Source organism: Schistocerca serialis, chromosome 10 (assembly GCF_023864345.2).
Source record: "Schistocerca serialis cubense isolate TAMUIC-IGC-003099 chromosome 10, iqSchSeri2.2, whole genome shotgun sequence".
Lineage (NCBI taxonomy): Eukaryota > Metazoa > Arthropoda > Insecta > Orthoptera > Acrididae > Schistocerca > Schistocerca serialis.
Window position 1 is genome coordinate 177,357,125 of NC_064647.1, and position 25,223 is coordinate 177,382,347.

The 25,223-nt window shown below is 42.6% G+C and overlaps 1 protein-coding gene across 1 annotated transcript in view; it reads left to right on the top strand.

Annotated features, from left to right (window-relative positions):
• The first annotated feature begins 2,176 nt into the window (after positions 1–2,176).
• The window catches only part of LOC126424805 (uncharacterized), a 71,597-nt gene continuing 48,550 nt past the window's right edge, over positions 2,177–25,223 (top strand). Inside the window, exons 1-2 of the mRNA XM_050087596.1 lie at positions 2,177–2,222; positions 10,046–10,096. Coding sequence (XP_049943553.1) covers positions 10,047–10,096 — 50 coding nt within the window. The 5' untranslated portion in view covers positions 2,177–2,222; position 10,046. The remainder of the gene's footprint in view (positions 2,223–10,045; positions 10,097–25,223) is intronic.

Genomic DNA, 25,223 nt, shown 5'->3' on the forward strand with positions numbered 1-25,223 from the left:
CGTGGAGGCCATGGAATTGGTCCGCCTCTACCAATCCATCGGTCACCGAATCTGTTGTCGAGAAGCGTACGAACACTTCGACTGAAATGCGCAGGAGCTCCATCGTGCATGAACCACATGTTGTGTCGTACTTGTAAAGGCACATGTTCTAGCAGCACAGGTAGAGTATCCCGCATGAAATCATGGCGGTGAATCGAGGAAGTACAGTACATCCTGACGACACTAAAATGAGCTCTAACATGGAAATTAAGCGTTTCCGGACACATGTCCACATAACATCTTTTCTTTATTTGTGTGTGAGAAATGTTTCCTGAAAGTTTGGCTGTACCTTTTTGTAACACCCTGTATAATATTAATATCTACAGCTAAATTCCGCAGTTGTGCTAACAGAAAAAGTAGAAAAGAAAGAAAGCAAGACCAGTGAAGTGAAAGTAAAAACAAAATCCGTCAACATATAACTCTGTGTTCAAGAACCTTGACAGTGGCAATCGGCAGTCTTGGAGTCGCTAAAGATTGTTCTGCTACTGCTGTTCTTGTACGCGTACTGCAAGAAGCGACTGTTGGGAGGACGGAATTAGAGTTGGTTCTGCGTAAGGAGGCACTCTCGCAGTTCACTCATTCCCAGTCTCCCTCGGAAAGGATGGTGGTAACCTGCTTTCGCAGGTAGGCGCAGTGAAAGAAGATTTGGGATCAGTTATTTTATTTCCATAAGGCCGGTATTACACTATCAAATTTCTTTGTCAAAGTTTTGATCAAATATGTGAGCAAATATTCCGTCAAATATATTTGACAAAGATCTTTGACGTAGCGCTAGAAGGGGTATTACACTGTCATCAAATTTTTCGTCAAAGTTCAAGATGGCTGACAACAACTTGTTATTAACCGCAGCAGTTGCACGTACCGCAATTGCATTGTGTGCACATGCGGAAAAGAATGGGGGAAAAAAGGAACCATACATACGAGGTTGACAGTCTTAAATTCCTGGCATTACAACTTGATAATAAATTCATTTGGGAGGAGCACACCACAGAACTGCAGAAACGCCTTAACAAATCTGTATTTGCAATGTCGCTAAAGATGGATACGACCATCATGATGCTGTAAACAGGACCAGGATTCATCCGAGAAAATGACGTTTTGCCATTCGTGCATCCAGGTTCGTCGTTGAGTACAGCATCGCAAGCGCTCCTGTCTGTGATGCAGCGTCAAGGGTAACCGCAGCCATGGTCTCCGAGCTGATAGTCCATGTTGCTGCAAACGTCGTCGAACTGTTCGTGCAGATGGTTGTTGTCTTGCGAACGTCCCCGTCTGTTGACTCAGCGATCGAGACGTGGCTGCACGATCCGTTACAACCATGCGGATAAGATGCCTGTCATCTCGACTGCTAGTGATTCGAGGCCGTTGGGATCCAGCACGGCATTCCGTATTACCCTTCTGAACCCATCGATTCCATATTCTGCTAACAGTCATAGGATCTCGACCAATACGAGCAGCAATGTCGCGATACGATAAACCGCAATCGCGATAGGCTACAATCCGTCCTTTATCAAAGTCGGAAACGTGATGGTACGCATTTCTCCTCCTTACACGAGGCATCACAACAACGTTTCACCAGGCAACGCCGGTCAACTGCTGTTTGTGTATGAGAAAACGGTTGGAAACTTTCGTCATGTCAGCACGTTGAAGGTGTCGCCACCGGCGCAATCTTGTGTGAATGCTCTGAAAAGCTAATCATTTGCATATCACAGAATCTTCTTCCTGAAGGTTAAATTTCGCGTCTGTAGCACGTCATCTTCGTGGTGTAGCAATTTTAATGGCCAGTAGTGCAGATAGTTTAGTGTGTGACTATGCCTAGTTCTTTATCTAAACAGTAACGGCGCACCAATCTGAACACAGTTGTAGCCCTTTACCCGGGCAGCTCGAGAGTCGACATAGGCCACTAACACTGACCGCTTACGACACTAACCCACCAAAGCTGTTATCCTCATCGAGGAGATTATAAATTATACGTTGTCGAGTTGGAAGTCAGATCTGGAAGCTGGACAGAGATTGATAAAGAGTCTCTGACCGTTCTTTCGACCAACCTGTCATCTAAAGTTGTGTCCCCAGCGCAGAAGACAGCTCGTCGGTCGTGGGATCTTCTTCGGCGGAGGCTGCTAAGCTGTCATCTCGAACTTGAACCTCTGTTTGTGCTTTTTCTTTGTGGGATGCCACTTGCCCAGGTTAGTCACCGTATCCACAGAGTGCAAGATCTGTAGTACTGACAATGAAATGAAGTGATCGTATGGCATTGTTGGCCGGGAGGCCGCATTCGGGGAAGTTCGGCCGCCGATAGTAAGTGACACCGCTCATTATGCATCCTGTTGGCTTATATTTTACAACATCGCTTTTTACACTGTCTTCCACACCACTCGACATAGCTTTCTTAACAGTACGGTATCTTTTCTGGCAACTTGCAATATAGAGTTCGACATGTCCGTCCGAAACAGAGATACACGTCCGGCTCTGAAGAACACCCTCCACAGAGTGACTAGCGCAACCAAAGTTCTTCGTCTCCCTGGCGCGCCAAAGGGACCCCAAGGTGTCCGAAGCACTTCGTTTGCAATATCATTACTCTTATGTTTCTCAAAACGAGTGAAATTTAATAAACAATAACAGTAGACTCGAAGGTAACCATGAGAGATTGTCATACCGAAAACTGGGTTAAATACAATGAAAAATATATAAATAATTAATAAGAGAAGTTAGGTGCTTTGGCGCCTAACACTCGTATGTGCCGACCAATCAAAAGCAAGTTCAGTACGACTGGCGGACTCTCCCACTGAAATGGTACATATTGTACCATCTGCTGCTTGTACCTCTCTCCACTTTTACACCATATGCCACTTCACGTGTATCAAGCTGCATCAAGGCGAGCTTCTAGCAAGATAAAATACTGGCGGCTACAGCCAGGAAAATCACAGAGGATGCTTTAATAGTTAATACCCACTTCCAGAGCCTTATGGGCAGCCTTTAGTTGTCTTTTTAACGCAATTTTGTTTTCCTCTGCACCATTCAACAATACGTCCATAGCAGTAAATTTGAAAAGCTGTTTCAAGGGTTGGAATGCCACACAAATCAAAACAGGTTTGGACGGAGTTCATGCGGACTCTGCGCCGTCATTTAAGACCATTTACTTTCGGATTAATGACTTTACACGTGGTCGGACAAGTACCGAAGACGAAGCGTGCTGGCCGCCCAATTGAGGGCACCACAAAGGAAACCATTGACAAAATCCATTGTATGCGAATGTAAGACCACCGAATAAAAATTCGTGAGATTGCTGAGATTATAGGCATCTCAACCGAGCGAGTGCATAACACCCTGCAAAGACCGTTGGCTATGAAGAAGCTGTGTGTAAGGTGGTTGCCGTGATTGCTCACAGTCACTGGCACAACATTTCAGCACTTTGTCTCGACATGTTTAGTCGCAATCCGCAAGTCTTTTTGCGCCGATTTGCGACTGTTGATGAAACCTGGATCAATAGTTACACACCAAAGTCAAAATTGCAGTTAAAACAATGTACGGAGTGTTATGAAAGTGCACCGAAGAAGGCAAAGACCATTTTTGCAGCTGGGAAAGTGATGGCCACTGTTTTTCGGGGTTCCCAAGGAATAATGCTCATAGATTACGTGTAAAAAGGCAGAACCGCATTATGCTTTATTGTTGGACATTTGAAAGTGGCGTTGACTGAAAAAAGACGAAGTCTGGAACACAGAGAAGTGCTCTTTCACCTGGATAATGCACCATCCCACACATCAGCGATGACAATTGGGGAAATGCTAGAATTAGGCTTTGAATTGGGCTCCTCAACCACCTTGTTCATCAGTCTTACCTCCAAGTGACTTCTTTCTGGTCCCTAACCTGAAACTTTGGCTTGCTGGGAAGAATATTTAATCAAATGAGGATGTGGTAGTTGCAGCCTGCATGTATTTTGCAGGGTTTGACAGAATCTATTTTTTAGATGGGGTGAAGCTAGAGAATCTCTGGACCACGAGTATATCCCTCAAAGGAGACTGTTTATAAGGAAGGTGGGTTGCTGACGAAACATTTTTTTTTTTTTCCAAACTTAACAAACCACCCACGTCAGACACCTTGGGACAGAAAGACTGCTGAGGTGTTTGAACATTGCAGGCCACAAGACTTAGCTGAATGCATCCTTGATGTCAGTCGTGATTGCTATTATGTACTTACTTCTAGAGTAGTAGAGGCTCTGTTGGTTGCGTCATCGATATCTCTGTCTTCGCTGAAGCCGATTGGCCCTGGATAAGACCCAGGAGCTTCCTATTGGCCTGCATTCGATCATCAACAGGTGCTCCTGGACCTTAACCTCACTGTTCAACTGGCTTCTGGTCTGCACCTCTTGGGAGCAATTGAATTCTTAACTGTACCCATCTACATTTACGTCTTTATAAATAACTGTGATGTGATGGTAGAGGTTGTTCTAGTTAACGGGCCTTCTACCTGTTCTATTCATGAACGCAACACAGGAACAACGACTGTTTACAAGCCTCTGTGCGAGCTGTAAGTAATCTAACCTTGTCTTCGCGAGTCCTATCGGAGAGATACTCAGGGGGTGGCATTATATTCGTAGGTTCATCACTTAAACTTGGTTCTAGAAACTTCCGAATTAGGCTTTCACGGGATAGGTACCGTCTATCTTCAAGTGGCTGCGAAGTCAGTTCTTTCACAAAAATGGTTCAAATGGCTCTGAGCACTATGACCCTTAACAGTCCCCTAGAACTTTAGAACTAACTAAGGACAGCACACACATCCACGCCCGAGGCAGGATTCGAACCTGCGACCGTAATGGTCGCGCGGTTCCAGGCTGAAGCGCCTAGAACCGCTGGAGTTCTTTTACATCTTCGTGGCACGTGCGCCGAACGAACCTGTGACCTCTAGTGCTGCCAGCCTTATTTGGCATTGGTCGCAGAAACATAAGCAATATTCTAGGATGAGTCCTGCGGGTGGATTGTATGCTGTTTCCTTTGTAGACTGAATACACTCCCCTAGTATTCCATCAATGGACCACAGTCTGCCACCTACTTATCTAGGAGTGAGCCTATTCGATCGTTCCGTTGCACATAGCTACACCAAGGTATTTATATGAGTTTACCAGTTCCATCTGGCGACTCACTGATATTATTCTCTTAGGGTACTACATTTTTTTTTCTTTTTTGATGTACCCTATCTTTGCAGCACTTTGAAATCTTGTCAAGACCTGACTGAACATTTCTGCAGCTTCTTTCATGGGCACTTCACAGTATTTTTTTGTTACGTACCCATGATGTGGACCTTCCATTTTACAAACAATGATAGTAATTAAAACAGTTGGGATTTCCACTAATGATAACGTACAACTTTATTTTCTATATAAAATTCATCTGCAAGGGATGTGGCAGGCAAAAAGACTTGGAAAAATATGGTTTTGGCGATTTGAGAAAATTTTGTGAAGTAATCATCTTGATGTTGAAGCTCTTTTGTGTGTGTTTACTTTAACAATAACATTTGTTTTTGAGTGGCGTCCGCCTTTAGCAAAACACGATTTTGTTTTTTGTCCCAGACATGTTTCACTGCAGTTGCAGCAACATCATTGTTTTTTATTGTTATGGCTGTTAAACATAAGGAATGTTCTTTACTGTTTAAATACATACAAATATTAGTTTCTAAATTGTAATTACAGGTTTCTGAGGAGCACATCAAATTGTGTATTCATACTTTCTTACCACATGGTGTCGTTTTCCTGCTGTATTACGTTTATCTAGTGTCTGATTTCCTTTACAGTTTTTCTTTACAGTTCGTCATCTGCTACTATATACAACTTAATGTAAGCAAAATATTTACGCAAAAATTACGATTTCCAAACTGTTGTGGTTATGCCTGAGACTAATAATTTATGTGAAAGATTGTGTGTGTGTGTGTGTTTACATTATGTTTCACTTATGGTTTCTTTTTTCGTCATCTTCATCATTGTCAAGTTCAGTGTTTTGAGTTGTCACTGTCACTGTGTATCAGCTGTGATAACAAGCTTTCTGCACTGGAGCTCTGTTCTCTGCCCCCAAAGAATTAGTAGATAACACCAGCCTATAGAACTCCCCCCCCCCCCCCCCCAACATGCACGCACATACACAAACATCCATACAAACACACAAAACTAAAAATAAATAAATATTTATAATTATAATAATAATAATAATGATAAATCCTGAAACCTACTCTCTCCCTCCCTCTCTCTCTCTCTCTCTCTCTCTCTCTCTCTCTCTCTCTCTCTCTCTCTCTCTCTCTCACACACACACACACACACACACACACACACACACACACACACACACACACACACTCTCTCTCTCTCTCTCTCTCTCTCTCTTCCCCATTCGCTCTTTTTTTACACACCCACAGTGAGAAATTAAAAACAACCGCCAATGACATCTTCAACTGTTCCACTGTCTGCCATCTTGTTTTCACACCTTCTACTGTTCCACTGTCCGCCATCTTGTTATCACAGCTGATAGACAGTGACAGTGACAGGAACAGTGACAGTGACAACTCAAAACATTGAACTTGACAATGATGTTTTGCCTACATTAAGTTGTATATAGTTGCATGTGACAAACTGTAAAGAAAAACTGCAAAGAAAATCAGACACTATATAAACATAATACAGCAGGAAAACGGCACCATGTGGTAAGGGGGTATGAACACATAATTTTATGTGCTCCTCAAAACCTGTAATTACGATTTAGAAACTAATATTTGTATGTATTTAAACAGTAAAGAACATTCCTTATGTTTAACAGTCAAAACAATAAAAAAACCAGTGATGATGCTGCAACTGCAGTGAAACATGTCTGGGACAAAAAACAAAATCGTGTTTTGCTAAAGGCGGACCCCACACAAAAACATATGTTACTTTCTGAAGTGTTAGTAAAATTTTGATATACGATATTTTACTGGTAGCCATAAACTTTCGCTATTGTTGCGCGCTAATATAACTGTATTTCCATATTTCTTCTACTTATTATATGTTTTTGTAGATGATAGTGTGCATTAGATATGTGACATTTAATCTGTAAGAAATTCAATTGCCATAAAGCTTCAAAAATGATTGAAATATACCACAAGAACACTATAGAGCAAGAGTAAAGGCTTAGTTATGCTATGAATTTATTGAATATTTCATAAATAAACGTAATTAGATGAGAATTAATTGTTCAGGTAGATTCAATTGATGATGAAATTACAACATAGAAGTACTCAATGCAGAAGGCATCGTTATCAGATTCGGCAGAGAAAAATCATCTTGGATTGTTAGGCATGTGACTAGAACTACGCCAGCCACTGTGGCCGAGCGGTTCTAGGCGCTTAAGTACGGAACCGCGCTGCTGCTACGGTCGCAGGTTCGAATCCTGCCTCGGGCGTGGATGTGTGTGATGTCCTTAGGCTAGTTAGGCTTAAGTAGTTCTAAGTCTAGGGGACTGATAACCTCAGATGCCATAGTGCTTAGAGCCATTTGATTTGACTAGAACCACACATCCAAACAGATTGTTTGCAGCCATTTCGAATAATTTAGGCAATGGTGCTGGATATGATTCAGGTATGCTGGCTGCAACTATCAATGGTACAAACTTCCTCCTGCTCTTGGAAGAAAAGAAGCTAATGTCGCATGTTTCATAGGAAGTTTACAGTTTTCATGGTGGTGGTAGCTGGTGGTGGTGGTGGTGCTAAGTTCCTATGGGACCAAACTGCTGAGATCATCGGTCCCTAGGCTTACACACTACTTAATGTAACTGAAACTAACTTGCGCTAAGGACCACACACATACCCATGCCCGATGGAGAACTCGAACCTCCGACGGGGGAGCCGCGTGAACCGCAGCAAAGTGCCTTAAACCGCGCAGATACAAACACCCCTCCCCCCACCCCCACCCTCCCACGGTTAGTTTTCATGTTTACTTTGACACTAGCTTTAGTGCATGAATTTCTGGTGGTTAATTTTGTTCTATTTGGAACGTACTTATACAGTAATAAGCGAATTATCTTTCAGTTCATAAGCCACTTTCACAACTTTCTTGAAAAATTGAAATACACAAGTATTGTCCAAAGTATTTCGGAATGGCCCAAGTATTTCATTATCGATAACTGCATCATCTGTGAAAAGTCTGAGGTTATTATTAATGGTATCCACTTAGTCATTAATGCTTAACAGGAAGTTTACAGTTTTCATGATGGTGGTAGCTGGTGGTGGTGGTGCTAAGTTCCTATAGGACCAAACTGCTGAGGTCATCGGTCCTTAGGCTTACACACTAGTTAATGTAGCTTAAACTAACTTACGCTAAGGATAACACACACACCCATGCCCGAGGGAGAACTCAAAGGCAAGGTTCCCAAAACGCTTTCTAGCGTACACCCGAAGTTACTTTTACAGCTTAGTGCATCTGCCTAATGAGCAGGAGCCCTGGGTTCGAATCCTGGCCTTGGTACAAATGTTAGCTTGTCACTTCAGTCTGCATATATACATCATAGATTTTTGAGACTTGATAAGGTCCCTCGAACCATATAGTTTCATTAACAAAGGATCGAGTTGATATTGTTTTTGGATAATGGACTGTGTTATACTCATTTCATGTGATGCCAACTCGTGTCGTTGCTTGACTTCCACAGCCATTTGCAGTGTCATGCTTATCAGTGTCATAACTCTGGTGTGGGCAGACACTGAAATAAGCAACTGCTCTCTGCTTGCCTCCTACCCCACAGCCATTGTATCCAGGCAGATATACGTACAGGAAGTAGCAAGATGTGGTTGCCATCACTGCGGGAACAGCTCAGTGTAGCACCAATCTGTCGCTCTCCCATGGCATTTAGTCAATCCATAGACGTTATGGAACTGTTCATCAGTAAATCACTGCTAATGCACCACTAACAATGCTGAAGAAACAAACCTGAGACAGAACGGAGCAGTGCCTAATTAAAGCTTGAAGGCAAAGATTCAAGTCGGCATATTTGTTGACAACAGGAAGTTCCATGAGTGGAAGTTCGAAATGGTTCAAATGGCTCTGAGCACTATGGGACTTAGCATCTAAGGTCATCAGTCCCCTAGAACGTAAAACTACTTAAACCTAACCTGAGGACGTCACGCACATCCATGCCTGAGGCAGGATTCGAACCTGCGACCGTAGCGGTCGCGCGGTTCCGGACTTATGCGCCTAGAACCGCTCGGCTACACCGGCCGGCTGAGTGAAAGTAATAAATTTGTTTCCAAATAAGCCACGCATTGCATACTGTTATGGAGATATGTGCAGTGCAATTTTTATACATAAGAGGGCATTTTGGAAACTAAGGCCCAATCGGTCGCAAAATGGAAACGACACTGAAAATACGATGAAGCTTTGCACAGATGTGTTGGGCGGGGTCTCTAGCGCCCCTGTCGATCTCGCCACGTCGCTCTTTTCACTTCTGAGCACATAGTGAGCACTTAAAGATGCTTAGAACAATAGTGTCTCCTGCCCCCACTGAGAGGTTTCGCCTGATTTCATGCAACCCCACATATCGTATCTGTAAGGCACTTCCTTCTTCAGGGCAATTCTCGTCCCCACACTGCAGGGGCAATGAGGATGGCCCTGCAGCATTTTGGATCGAAAGTGTTTGATCACCCACCATACACCCTGGCCTTGGTTCTCCCCGATTTTCATCTCTGCTCAAATAAACCGCTGACTGTGAAGACAATATTTTGACACAGACAACGAGCAGCAGTCCAGTGTAGAAAATTGTCGGAAAGCACAGGAGGGTGCCTTTTATGACGAGGGTATTGGGAAGTTGGTACAATACAACAGATGTCAAAATCGGAGTGGCGACTAGTTGTAGAAGTAGCTGGAAGATGCAGCACACACTTGCATATAAAACATTTTTGATTTTCACTGTGGTTTCCATTTCGCGGCCCATTAGACCTTACTTTCCAAATAGCCCTCGAATGGATATTTTTTGATTCATATCTCCTTTTTATTTTCCAGAATGTCTGCACTACGGGAGATAGTAACTGCAGTGACTTCTGCTCGTGATGGGTGAGTGTTCTGTTTATTATTTAAAAGACCTGCAAAATTTTTTTTTACGCCAGCCAGTTGACAGTGCCAGACAGTATTGGGACGCCAATATGTTAGTCTCACTAACTATGTACACATCTCTGTGGAGAACGCTGTAACGAATTGGCGTGATTTGACCTTCGACTCAGATATATAGGGTTCAAATCTGTTCTGAAGACGTCGGGGTGTCGTTCGAGAGAACTGTGCACCGCAGTTCACTCTCTCCGTTCTTTTAATGTTATAAAATTCAAACGCTCCTCTTTACGGGTCTTTCCTTACGCTTTTGTCTTACAATTTGGGAAATAAATACGTTTCCTTCCGCAAATCCCTATCTCGTAAAGCAGTCCTCCTTGAGTGGGAGAAAAGTGTTATCGTTTCATGTAATATCATGCTCAAAAATATCCGAAACACATGTGCTGCGTTTCGTTTGATTTGTAAGCAACTCACATAACGTAACTGTCTTGCGCTCGTCTCCTCTCTACTCGGTGCACTCGTTTCACTATAAAAATCAATAGATCAAGGGGCCACATGAGATAATTTCTCCGTATGGCTATCAATCCACCGTGGGGAACTGGAGAACTTCGGAATCTTGGTGAAACAATTAAACGACGGTTATGAATCGTTTCACATGGTCAAGAAAGGAGGGATCTGAAATCGAATCCTAGTCCAGCACGAATATTTTCAACCTCTCAAGATTTGATACAATAAGAAATAAGTGCCCTGCACTTTATCTGACGATTGGCTAATTAATAAAAATAAATCTCTCGTGTAAGCAAGCTTACTGGTGACAGAGTTGCAAAGTAGAGTGATTTCTGCGTCTGTCATGATCCCAAATAAACACCGACGCCCCTACAGTAGGTTGCGAATGGACATTAAGTTTAATATGGGTATGGGACGGGTGCAGACCTGCATTGTTCAGCTTGCGTTACCAGAGGTGAAGAGGGTCACTTTGTGCTTGTTAAAAATGGCTGTCTTTTGTGTGAATCGAACCCAGATCTTACACATACATAGCTAGAATGGTTCCAATAGACCAGTAACCTTCACAGACCATTGGTTCATTGTTGTCTCGTAGAGAAGAATGCTCCACACTGAAATACAATTCTTATTCATTGGAGGTTGCTCATAACAAGCTCGATATATTTATTTTCTTTTACGTTCACATCGATAGTCATTAGCTGATTGACTACCCAATGCATAATTTTGACTTGATTCTGTAATCGCTGATATAAAATCACATAAAAGGCAGCTGCACGAACTGACAACTCAGTAGCATGCGGAAATTTATGTTAGAAGTGCTGATTTTTGTGCCAATGCATGCATTTATGGTGTATTTCTCAATATGGCGCAGAGTAACCGCCAAGGCAAGATATCGAGCACATTCTTTTTAAGCTTCGTTTCCTGTCATGTAATTACGTAGGTAAGGTGCAGTGACCTTTTCTTATGCAGCATATTAAATGATCTACCTGGCGAAAATTTACCTAAGGAAACCGGGCAAGTGGAAGTAAGACTCGCGCATTCAGGGTTCCGTACAATTTTAATCCATTAAGTACCATATTTCTTTTCTTCGATCAACATTTATTTCTGTGTTGCCTGACTGACATAGAGGTGAGGAAAAGGAATATAAAATTTAAAAAATGCAATAACCTTGAAATAAATGGTTTATTGTAATCGATCCCCCAAATGGGGATCAAGGCACATGTCACTCTCTTTTTACATTTTCTTTTATTTTTGGTGTCACACAAAAAAAATCAATAAGGAGTCCCACATTGCACACAGAACACTGTTCTTTCACGTTCTTCTTGCAAATTGCACATTTTCTTTGTTCCCCCAGTGTTGCGCGTTCATTCACATGTCAATTTCCGGAAGTCCTGAGTTCAATTGGAACACGTGAAAGGGATGATTTTGGGTAAGATGGACGCCCTGATTTTCGGAGCAGAAGCAGCAGATGATTGAACAAGATATGCCCTTGCCACCATCCTCCGGAATTGAAGCAGTGAAATATTTTCATTCGAAAGGCAGCAGATGATGTGCGCGTTGACCGGTGTGTCATCTAATACATTGACGAACAATGGGAAGTACCATTTCTTACCTCGAATTCTCACATGATATTTCTGCACGTTCCAGTCCAGTTTGTCCACACCTCCTATATGACTGTTATACTCTGAAATCATCCTTGGCTGTGGAACTTGCACTCCTTTGTTCTCAGATTTGCTCCATTTCTTTATTCGGCTTACTGTCTCATTGTTTGACAAGAGTTTTACACAACTGTTATCCTTCCACATTACTACTATTATCTCTGTATTCTTGTCAAATATATAGTCATAAGCTCCTTTTAGTTTCTACTTCATACTGTTCTCAGATTTTATTGGACAGTTATTCATTCCGTTCATACAGGCAGTTCCAGTTGTCCTTACTTTCATCTCTGAGGTCTCTTTCAGCAAACGGAAGCTCATGAAAAAACTATCGAAACATATTATGTGAAGATCAGGAGTCTGCAGAACAGAAATCATATTCAACACAACTGATCCACCAACCCCGGAACTGAAACATCACTTATATCCTTCGATTTTCCTTCATGGGCTGACATATGGTAACAGAAACCGCTTTGAGAACAGCACATGACCCACTGTTTGAATCCAAATCTCACTGGTTTCCCGCGAATGAACTGCGGTAACGGTGTCCAAATTGTACCATTTGTTCATCAGTACTCAAGCTGTCGGGGAGAAACTTGAAATTGCACAAAATTATTATTCAGTAAATACATCAACGGACGAATTTTTAAAAGTTTATCCCTTTCGTCTGGTGGGATTCTGTTCAGACGTGTGTTATCATTGAAATGAAGGTGGTGCTTTATTTCCAGATATCTTTTGCGACTCATACAGTGTGGTACACACCTTATATCAAAGTCCTCATCTTCATTTCAGTATAGCTTTTCATGTGGAAGAGTATGGTATCCAGTGAAGAGTAGTATACTTATGAACTTTCTTTATGCATCCATTGGATAACTCATAGCTGCGATTATTGTTCTGTATAGTATGTCAGACACTTTCGCTGACAATAAACTTCAATACCTGTTCATAAAAAAATTCTTCAAAGCATTCAACAGCAGATTTTCCTTTTAGTGCTGCTACCAAATTGGATTTTCGCTGTTCAATTTATGCTCTGTCAGGATAGGTTTTGGAGAAATCCGCATCTTCTGTTGTTCAATTAGAAGTGGTAATAGCTTTCACTTTCTTCTTTTGTTGGCCTGCATGTTCTTCGTTTTCCTTTTCTCCATTGGCACGAATTTCCAAAGAATATGGCACATCAGATGGAACAGTACTTTCAAATATATTTTCGTCGATATCTTCACAGTAAGACATCTCATTTACACGATCTGGAGGGAGTTAGACAATGTCAATAGTCTCATTCACATCACCATCATCACCAAAAGAGGCTATTATGTTCCGGTCATTTACAATTTCTTCAGTTTTTCACATAGAACGTGCTTCGTAGCGACTCATTGTGCCTGAGGAGCAAATAAAAGCAAACTAAAGTTTTACTTGGAAACCGACATGAGCCGCAAATGGGCAACGAAGGTTAGTCAGGTGTCATGCAGAAATGAAATAGGTCTTTGAAATAAATGATCTGTAAACATCTTCTCAAACCATTACAGAACACGCCTGTACGGAGATATTGGAAGTTATTTACATAATAATATGTATATATATTTGAAAATGTGCAACTCTTGTAACGCTGAAAAACATACCTCCCTCACTGAAATATGTGTACAACTCACCCGTTTAACAAGTGACGAATCTTCAATGCAAGCGCTCGACAAAGCTCTGGACAACAATGGGAAATGGTAGCATTTGCTGCCAGCATTATTAGAATTCCAAAATTTCCGTTACAAAGGCAAGTTCCCAAATGGGGATCGTGGCACTTAATGGGTTAATTATGATTGTAGATAGTAATAGTAACAATAATAATAATAATAATAATAGTAATAAAAAATTTCATGTAGCTCAATACACAGGTACAAGTGTTTCCGCTGAACGCCATTTCGACGACTTGCGTGTTACTAACCTACCCCAGTTATCCAAACAGGGGAAGAGGACCTACATTCTGAAGAAAAATCCGAATCACGTATTGTTTCTGACGACTCCTCACATCGCTAGGATGTGAAGGCGGGGTTGAAAGGAAGACTGAAAAACCCGCGATCCGACTGTGAATCGATCCCACGACCTTTCGGTTTCCAGGCACACGTTTTATCGCTGGACCACCAGGGCAGACATGTACGTACATTATTCATCCATAGGATTTGATGGGTGAGTTTGCAAGTATCAGAATATGTAACGCATATGGCTGTATCTTTTGACTGAACTGACTTAGAAGCTTAAATTATTTTCGCCGCGAAGAGAGTTTACATCTTAGTATTTGCCATACATTTTTATTCGATAACTCTGCTCGTTCCCGAGAAAAAGAGTCCGCAGCTCGTGGTCTAGTAGCTTGCGTTGCTGCCTGTAGATCATGGGGTCCTGTGTTCGATTACCGGCCGGGTTGGGGATTTTCTCTACCCGGTGACTGGGTGTTTCTCTTGACGTAATCATTTCATCATCATAATCATCATTCGTGACAATGGCTAAATTGCACGGTGGAAAAAAATGGGACTGTGTAAAACCTGAGACTTCTTATGGGCACTGATGACCGCGCAGTTGAGCACTCTACAACCAAAACATCATTATCACATATGAGAAGAAGAGGTCTTAACAGACAGTGAGACAGGTAAAAGAACAACAAACGCCAAAGAAATAGATTGAAAGAAGTAACTGAAAACCTAAATGAGAATCGTCAGATGGGTGTTTGAACCACTGTGTATTAACTTCATAAACAGAAAATAATGGCTGGCTCTAACAGCAAAAAGTAGAGGCCTAGGTCAATGCATCTAACGGCACAAAGATGCTGATTTGCGTAAGAACTGCATCACAGTTGGCATCTTTCTCCATAACTGACGCACTTTGCGATCGAAACGTACGAAAAGCAACCAAGGAAATGTACGAGAACGCTTGCATGCACTCTGTTGATTTCACAAAAGAACCTATCCAGGAATGCAGTCCCTAACACACTTCTTCTTCTTATCTACTGCTCTCTAACGTATAGCTGTCTCGCTCCTTATCGAACAACAATCAATAAAATTTTTTGTTCCGTTTGAATACCTAAATCATTTAAATATGACATTTATGAATATGTGGTAATTAACTCTAACTTAACCACCATCTTCTTCAAGAAAAATGCACGTCTTCTGGTTTTTAATTACATACCACACGCAAAATTCTGGTTTTCATTGCAGATACATATTCTTAATTATCGATATATTAGTAATAGTAGTAGCATTATTCATCAATAGATCTCTTTTTACAAGAATACTTTATATATCATTTATATATATATTATAAATTATATATTATATATTTACGAGGATACATTATAAAAGCTTGTTACAGATTTTGAAGTTAAGAAAACATTACACAAATTTTTTGGAGAAAAATGAAAAATCAATGAATGTGCCCACCGTTTTATAGGACAAATGTGTTCCCACACGAACCAGAGTGATAAGCGTCGTAGAAACACGAAAAAAAATTTGCACTGTGTCGAGCACACTTTACAAATACTGCATTTTTACAATTATCACCGTTGCACTGCTATCTGAACCCAGTAGAATTGATCTGGAGCAAAGTCAAGGGATTTGCCGCGAGAAATAACACGACATTTAGTTCAAATGGCTCTAAGCTCTATGGGACTTAACATCTGAGGTCATCAGCCCCCTAGACTTAGAACTACTTAAACCTAACTACCCTAAGGACATAACATACATCCATTCCCGAGGCAGGATTCGAAACTGCGACCGAAGCAGCAGCGCGGTTCCGAACTGAAGCGCGTAGTACCGCACGGCCACAGCGGCCGGCACTTCTGCTCCACGTGGAACGAAACCCAATGAGGTTCCAGCAAACGCGGAAGAATACATAGTGTGATGTTTACATGAGGTTTATCCTTATGATGAACGGAGTACTGGATTTCAGTCGAATTTTCGTCGACGCTGCTTTTGTCGGCTAAACCAGTATCTACTACCGCAGAGTGAAGGAGCAGACAAGCGGAAACCTATCCAGGTAGGTGGACAGATTGCTTAAAGGATAGTGAGAGCCCGCTGCCACATTCGCCTAACTATCTATTACTGTGCGGGGTTATCTCTTCTTAGGAGCTTGTTGCTCGCTGCCGTAATTCGTTGCTTGCTACGGTTATACCCATTTCTGCTTCGAGAAGATTTTTACACGATGCGACTGATCGAGAACATTTTTACACATAAGCGACTTATTGTTTGGCGACCCCCCCCCCCTCTCCTCTTCCCCTTTTTCTCTCGTACGTTCTCACCCGCATCAATTTTCGTTACTAATTGCAGTATACAAATCTCGCATTGGGGAGGCAGGGGAGCTGCAAGCGGCCGCTACTGGCTGCACAACTTTTGAGCTGCGGACAGTCCTATGTCGGTTATGTGAAACTGCGGATAGGAGTAATAAACTGGGGACACGTGAACTGCGGGCAGAGGATTAGTTAGGCAGTTAGCGTTAACCACGAGGATGATGGCTGATTGTCTTCCATATTCGCCACCCAAATTACAACTAAAACATCAGTCTGCTTACGTAAAAATGTTTCCTTCTGAACAGTCTTTCTTTTTTTGTGGCGTGGCACCCATGTCTTTCACGGAATCTCCGGAAAACGGTAGACAGAACTATGGACAGAATAAAACGAACCGCGCAGTTTAGAATGGAAAGCTTCGCAACTTTTGGTGGTGCGGTTGCAAATGGGCGAGTGTTCAGCCCAGATAGTTGCCGGAAACAAGGCTTCAGGGGATGTATACATGTCACAAACGTAGTCGGTAAATTTTACTATTGCAGGTTTCTGCTTCAACACGTTCTCCCCATCTTGCCGCACTCACTCACCAGGGATAACTGCCGTGAAATCATGAGTGAAGGACTCCATCACCTCAATCTGGACCCAACAAAGGCAGCCCGAAGAAGCTTTTCAAGTAATAACTCTCTGGCGTGTTGTGACTTATCTGTGCTACATATTGGACATGATGAAATGGGAATGTGACATGAGTCATGAGTAAATAAAAGAGTACAAAACTGAGTGGATGAGCAGAACGACGTGTTTCTGGAACGTTCGCAGTTCACAAGTTGCGACAGAGAAAGTCGAGGGGCGATTATCGGACTTGTCGATAAGCCGGTAAGCCGGCTCTGTCCGCGGTTCACATGCCAACGCAATGAGGTGGAGCCCGGAGTGAGCAGTTCAAATGCGACCACTGATTGTGATAGCCCAGTGTGGCATCTCTGGCACCAATCCAGCTGGTCCTCCCCCTCTCCCCCCCCCCCCCCCCATTCAGCGATTTGTGTCGCTTGGGTCTAAAACCGGCCCTGTTAATTCCACAGATAATTTTCGTAACAAATCTTATTGTCCGGTACAAAAGCGAAATGACGGTCTCTGCACATACTCCGTGTGCTTCAGTTTGATAAATAATCAGTTCTGTGCCACCTCTCTTTCATTGTTCAGAATTTTACTGAAAGCTAGCACGTCCTTCATGAAGGCTCCCAAGAGTATAATACATTTTTGTGGACTCGTTCCTGTGTACACATCACTTTCCATGCACTACAAGTTAGCGCCTCTTCTGGGGCAGACACAACTTTCCAAGTACATTTCGAAAAATGAAGAAACCGCAAAACAGTTGCTTAATTCACAATCCTTTATTGCATAGACATGTCCAGTTACATAACAGTTAAAATTCCATCATTTAATGTAAAAAAAATAAAACCACTTAATCAACTGAAATCATCCTCGCCCCAGTGTTCTCTTGGAACCAAAGGATAATTTTCTTGTTTGCGTTCCTGGTCGTGCAGTGCGGGGCAGTGTTTGTTATGGGATTTGGCCCTTTTATCCTTTTGACCCGCCACCCATCCCCCCCCCCTCCCTCCCCCATGTCTCGAACCGTGGACCTTGCCGTTAGTGGGGAGGCTTGCGTGCCTCAGCGATACAGATAGCCGTACCGTAGGTACAACCACAACGGAGGGGATCTGTTGAGAGGTCACACAAACGTGTGGTTCCTGAAGAGGGGCAGCAGCCTTTTCAGTATTGGCGTGTCATATGTACGAGGGTAATCCCAAAAGTAAGGTCTCCTATTTTTTTTATAAGTACTTAGACCTGTTTGTTTCTACAATGGTTTGGATCGGTGTACAGCTTGCACATTATCTATTCTTCAACATAATCACCATTTCTGTCGATGCATTTTTGTAGACGTTGTGGCATTTTTTGTATGCCCATGTCGTACCACCTCGGCGCCATGCTGATCAGAAAGTTATGAACCTCTTCTTTCATCTCGTCGTCGGAGCTGAATCACTTTCCGGCCAAATGTTCTTTTAATCTAGGGAACATGTGGGTGGGTGATTATGTTCCACTGAATCTGTTGCAGGAGAGCAACGGTTTGCCGAGCGAGTTGTGGGCGAGCGTTGTCATGGAGAATGAGTACGCCCTTGCTCAACATTTCTCTTCTCCGGTTCTGAATTGCTTGTTTGAGTTTTTTCAGAGCCTCACAGCACCTGTCACCGTTAATTGTGGTCCCAGCGATTCAGCTCCGACGACGAGGTGAAAGAAGAGGTTCATAACGTTCTAAACAGCTTGGCGGCGAGCTGGTATGACATGGGCATACAAAAACTGCCACAACGTCTCCAAAAATGCATCGACAGAAATAGTGATTATGTCGAAAAATAGCTAAATGTTCAAGCTGTAAACTGATGTAAACCATTGCAGAAATAAACAGGTCTATGTTCTTATAAAAAAAAATAGGAGGCCTTTCTTTTGGGGTTACCCTCGTATTATTTGATTCCAAGAAGGTCATTACTCACAGCATATTTAACATTATCAATTATCTCTATTAATCAGCAATACCACAATGAAAGCATAATCGTAGCATTACCAAGCGCTAGCTGAGTAGTTGCGCGCCCGTTTTGTGCTGGGATGGCAACGGCCTGCTTTTCACGTCTTCTCTTATAGAGCTGCAAGGTTCCACATCAAAAACCATTAAGGTTTTAAATTGATTCTGAGGGTTAATGCGTTGCAATCACGTAACGCAATCTGGGATGGTTGCCGTATATTATTGATGGAATTTATGTATAGTGTTGCAAGATTGCGCCTCTCAAATTGTTTGATTTTCCTGTGTAGACATGCATTTGCTCGCATTGGCGTAAATAGCAGCGCTTGGGCGCCGTCTGTTCCTTATTAGTGAATGCTACATGCCTCAGCTGTATTTCTAGACTTTGTTAATTCTTATAAAAATGATATTTATTAATTTTTACTGATGCCAGTAGTTTATATGCTGTAAATTGTCAAAAAATGTTTCACAGTACCAATCAGCGCCTTCTTCCAATGTATTAATTCCGACCACACATTGTTTTGAAAGAAATACCTTTTGCAAAACATTATGAAGTGATTTTCATGTTACTGATGAAATTGTTTTATACTATCTAATAATGAAAATTGTGGCTGTTAACAAAACAAAATGCGATGTGTACCAAGTATCCAGCGCCGCCCAGCCATTTAGTCTACTAGGTTTCCAAAATTTTCCTTGGTAGCAGTTTGCACTTGTCTCGTCATTGGGAATGTTGACGTGATACAATTTTATATGATTGACTTAACACTAGCAAGCGAGAATTCCATATTCTAGTCGTTCTACTCTGTCTTTTGCCCGTGGTGAAAGGTAACTTATTATTATATCTTCTGATACCAGTTTTGTGTTTGTAGCCTGTGAAAATGACGGAATGTCGAAACGCGTAAAGCGGTTTTGGAAATAAAAAACGGTGCGGACAACACACCAGGAAGAAATGAAGTTAAGGAAATCTTAACTTAACAATCTTAAATCTCATCAGAATGTCGTCTTAGCATCCCTAGACCTAAAGTTGAAAAATTTAAAAAATGTTGTTCTTGCATCCTTGTTAAAAATTACACCTTTTTGCTTATACCGACTCACATCTTAGTTTTTTGTGAATACACAATTCAACTGATTGTGTGTGGCACTGAATAATTTCTTAATTGGGTCTATTCTTGAGTATACTCTTACTGTGAAGTTTATGTGTTTTCATGGTAATCGAGATTGTAAGGTAGGACACAGGACTTCACTAGACACAGACCACATTGGGCTCACAAGTACTTCATGTCTTGCTAATGCTTAATGTTTTGCGCAGTTATGTGTTACAGATATTATTTGTTTTATTAAATTAGCTTTTTGTCATAAGGGCATCCTGGTAAACTGTAAATAATATGTATCAGAACAAGGCATCTTTGTTTAGCGTTTCTCGTTGGTTTGTTGAATGTAACTGAAAAACAAAAGAAAGAGATTAATCGTCAATGACATATCCCCCTCGTTAGCCAATACATTGTCCACCCCGATAGCTGAGTGGTCAGCGTAACGGATTGCCGTCCTACGGGCCCGGGTTCGATTCCATATGGCTCGGATAGTTTCTCCTCCTAGGGACTGCGCTTTGCGTTGTCTTCATCATCATTTCATCCCCATTCGGCGCACAGGTCGCCTAATGTGGTGTCGAATGTAATAAGACCTGCACCAAGGCGGCCGGACCTGCCCCGCAAGGGGCCTTCCGGCCAATGACGCCAAACGCTCATTTCCACTAATACAGTGTCCGCCACCGTCGCAGTTAACTACAGAAGAATCGTCAGCACCCTCCATGCCTATAAACGTCAGCACAATCTCCGTACTCTTGAAGAGATACAAACAGTGGCTCTCTTGAACATCTACACTACTGGCCATTAAAATTGTTACACCAAGAAGAAATGCAGATGATAAACGGGTATTCATTGGACAAATATATTATACTAGAACTGACATGTGATTACATTTTCACGCAATTTGGGTGCATAGATCCTGAGGAATCAGTACCCAGAACAACCACCTCTGGCCGTAATAACGGCCTTGATACGCCTGGGCATTGAGTCAAACAGAGCTTGGATGTCGGGTACAGGTACAGCTACCCATGCAGCTTCAACACGATACCACAGTTCATCAAGGGTAGTGAATGGCGTATTGTGACGAGTCAGTTGCTGGGCCACCATTGACCAGACGTTTTCAGTTGGTGAACATTTTCTGTATCCAGAAAGGCCCGTACAGGACCTGCAACATGCGGTCGTGCATTATCCTGCTGAAATGTAGGATTTCGCAGGGATCGAATGAAGGGTAGAGCCAAGGGGTCGTAACACATCTGAAACGTAACGTCCACTGTTCAAAGTGCCATCAATGCGAACAAGAGGTGACCGAGACGTGTAACCAATGACACCCTATACTATCACGCCGGGTGATACGCCAGTATGGCGATGACGAATACACGCTTCCAATGTGCGTTCACCGCGATGTCGCCAAACACGGATGCAACCATCGTGATGCTGTAGACAGAACCTGGATTCATCCGAAAAAATGACGTTTTGCCATTTGTGCAACCAAGTTCGTCGTTGAGTACACCATCGCAGGCGCTCCTGTCTGTGATCCAGCGTCAAGGGTAACCGAAGCCATGGTCTCCGAGCTGATAGTCCATGCTGCTGCAAACGTCGTCGAACTGTTCGTGCAGATAGTTGTTGTCTTGCAAACGTCCCCATCTGTTGACTCAGGGATCGAGACGTGAGTACAAGATCCGTTACAGCCATGCGGATAAGATGCCTGTCATCTCGACTGCTAGTGATACGAGGCCGTTGGGATCCAGCACGGCATTCCGTATTACCCTCCTGAACCCACCGATTCCATATTCTGCTGACAGTAATGGGATCTCGACCAACGCGAGCAGCAATGTCGAGATACGATAAACCGCAATCGCGATAGGCTACAATCCGACCTTTATCAAAGTCACAAACGTGATGGTACGCGTTTCTCCTCCTTACACGAGGCATTACAACAACGTTTGACCAGGCAACACCGGTCAACTGCTGTTTGTGTATGAGAAAACGGTTGCACGTTGTAGGTGTCGCCCCCGGCGCCAACCTTGTGTGAATGCTCTGAAAAGCTGATCATTTGCATATTATAGCATCTTCTTCCTGTCGATTAAATTTCGCGTCTGTTGCACGTCATCTACGTGGTGTGGCCAGTAGTGTATTTATCCTCTAAAATACATTACGTGGTGCAAGCCCTGCCAATGCCAAGGGATGTGACGAAAGAATTTTGGCTGCTTTTGCCCTCTTTTTCAGCCGCAGCCACATCTTCAAATACCAAACGCTGACTCTACCGACTGACAACGGTGGATTGAATCTCACAGACGTGTACAATAAAGCACAAGCATTGTATGTCTGTAAAACATATGAACTGTGGAAGCGGGCAGTCAACAGTGTTGCCGCATTTCTGTTAAACGAAATAGCGCCGGCCAGCCAATTTACGTTCACCACATCCCAAATGGACCTTACCACCCAAAACATGGAGGTGTAGCTACATTAGACTGGGAACACCCGAGAAAGATGTAATCAAAGTCAAGAAAATCTACCAAAACTTAATGAACCTTCAGACAAAGAACATCACAGAACAAAAGTACGTCGGTCACTCTTGGCGTGATATCTGGAGGAACATACACCACCCGCATTTACCAACTAAAGTGTGATCATTGTGGTATCATTTTGTGAATAGGAAATTTCCAACGAACTCCAGACTACATTCCATTCATCTGGCGGATTCTGCTTTGTGTACCATAACTGACACAGGTGAACATAAATTTGTCTGTGGAAATGCAAATAGCAGTTGGTTGTCAATCAGAAAAAAATTAGCAACTATGCAGAGAATACCGCCGTATTTGATAACACCAACGTGCCTTTTATACCCGGAGGAAGAACTATACCTCGCCTCGAAGAACAATATCGTCAACTGTCCAGTGAAGAAGGGAGCGAAGGAGATTTTTGGACGTACATCCCTGACCAGCTTCACAAGCTACTACGCATCAACAATTACTATGATGTATACGCCAACTTCCTCAGAACAACCGTCATGTGAACTCCGATTTTTGATGATGCGGTTCAGAACATGAAAAAACGAGAGGAAATCTGATCTATGACAAACACGTACGATCAATCGACAAACATCACTTTCAAGAAATGTTTTGTTTTCGCAAAGGCTTCCAGTAATGTAGAAGACTATCTTTATGCGTATGTCACTATAATAAGCAATTTTATAATGTTGTTGTAACTATTTATGAATAAAAAAAGTTCAGCAAAAGAAGAGTGGACAGCGCGCCGGCTTGTCATGCCGAGGGGCCCGGGTTCGATTCTCGGCTGGGCTGGAGATTTTCTCCGCTCAGGGACTGGGTGTTTGTGTCGCCTTCATCATCATAGACACGCAAGTCGCCGAAGTGGCGTCAAAGCAAAAGACTTGCACCAGACGATCAGGTCCACCCGCCGGGAGGCTCTCGCCAAACGACATTTATTTTTACTAAAACAGTCAGGCAGTTTTTGGATTCCACGCCTGTAGAAAACTACTGCTTGGGAGATAAAGACATCGTCAGTCGACGTTTAAAGTTCACTTCCGTCCACAAAGAAATTGTATTGATAGTTGTTCGATAAGGAGTCAGAAAGATAAACGTTTCAGAGCACTAGATAAGAGGGAGAAGTGCGATGGAGATATTTTTGGAGCCAAGGTCCTAGATAGGTTCTTTTGTGAAATCAGCAGAGTGTAGGCGGATGTTCTCGTGTATCAGCAACATTAGTTGCGGTTTCCTCGGCCGCTTTTCCTACTTCGCGACCGCAGAGCTCCACAGTTATGGAGAAAAATGCCAACTGCTCTTCTTAGCACAAAACATCTTTATGCCACTAGATGCATAACGCTACGTTCTGAGGATTCCACAGGTCTATGCTTCTATTTTCGACTGTTAGCGTCCACCATTATTTCCTGTTTATGAATTTAATACACAGTGGTTCAAATCCCTATCCGACCATCCTGATTTAGGTTTTCCGTTATTTCCTTAAATCGATTTTATTTCTCGTTTGTTGTTCGACTATCAGTCGATCTGTTAAGACGTCTCTTTCTCGGGAACGGGTCAAGGTATCGAGTTGAAATTTATGGAAAATACTAATATCTACGATTCTTCGATGGCGTAAAAAATTCATGGTTTTAAATCAGTGCAGTCAGTAGATACGGCCATATAGGTCACACATTTTGGTACTCGAAAACTCACTCATCAAACCCTATAGATGAAATTAATGAAATGTCGTGTGGCGAGGGCCTCCCGTCGGGTAGACCCGTTCGCCTGGTGCAAGTCTTTTGCTTTGACGCCACTTCGGCGACTTGCGCGTCGATGAGGATGAAATGAGGATGATGAAGACGACAGAAACACTCAGTCACTGAACGGAGGAAGTCTCCAACCCAGCCGGGAATCGAACCCGGTCCCCCCGGCATGACAAGCCTGTCGGCCCTGGTGGTCCAGCGATAAAAGGAGTGCTGGAAATCGAAAGGTCGTGGGGTCGATTCAAAATCTGATCGTGGGCTTTCCAATCTTCCTTTTCAGCCCCGTTTCACATCGCAGCGATGCGAGAAATCGACAGAAACAAGAGGTGATTCGGATTTCTCTCTAAACGTTTGGTCTCTTTCCCCTGGTTGGATAACTGGTAAATGTTAGGGACACGGAAGTCGCCGAAGTGGCATCCAACTGAAGCACTTGTCCTGGGTATTCAGCTGCACAAATTTTTTGTACTGCGAATAGACCAGCAGAGGATCACTTTCCAATTTCAGTTCTTCCTTCTTTATTCTTTTATTTTCTTCCAGTATGCTTTCATCTGTTCACTGTGTTTCTTTTTCCTGTCTTCAGAGCGTTTTCAACCAGTCTTTTTAGCTACCCTGCCTTAGATTCTTTCCATTTTCAATACTTTTTCCCAAAACACTTCTGTGTTGTTTATATATTCTGTTTTTATATTGTTTCTTGCTAAATCCTTTCTTACTTCGTTGATCCAGTATTTTTAGCCACCCTGCGTTGGAATCTTTCCATTTTCAATACTTTTTCCCAAAGGGCTTCTGTGTTGTTTATACCTTCTGTTTTTATATTGTTTCTTG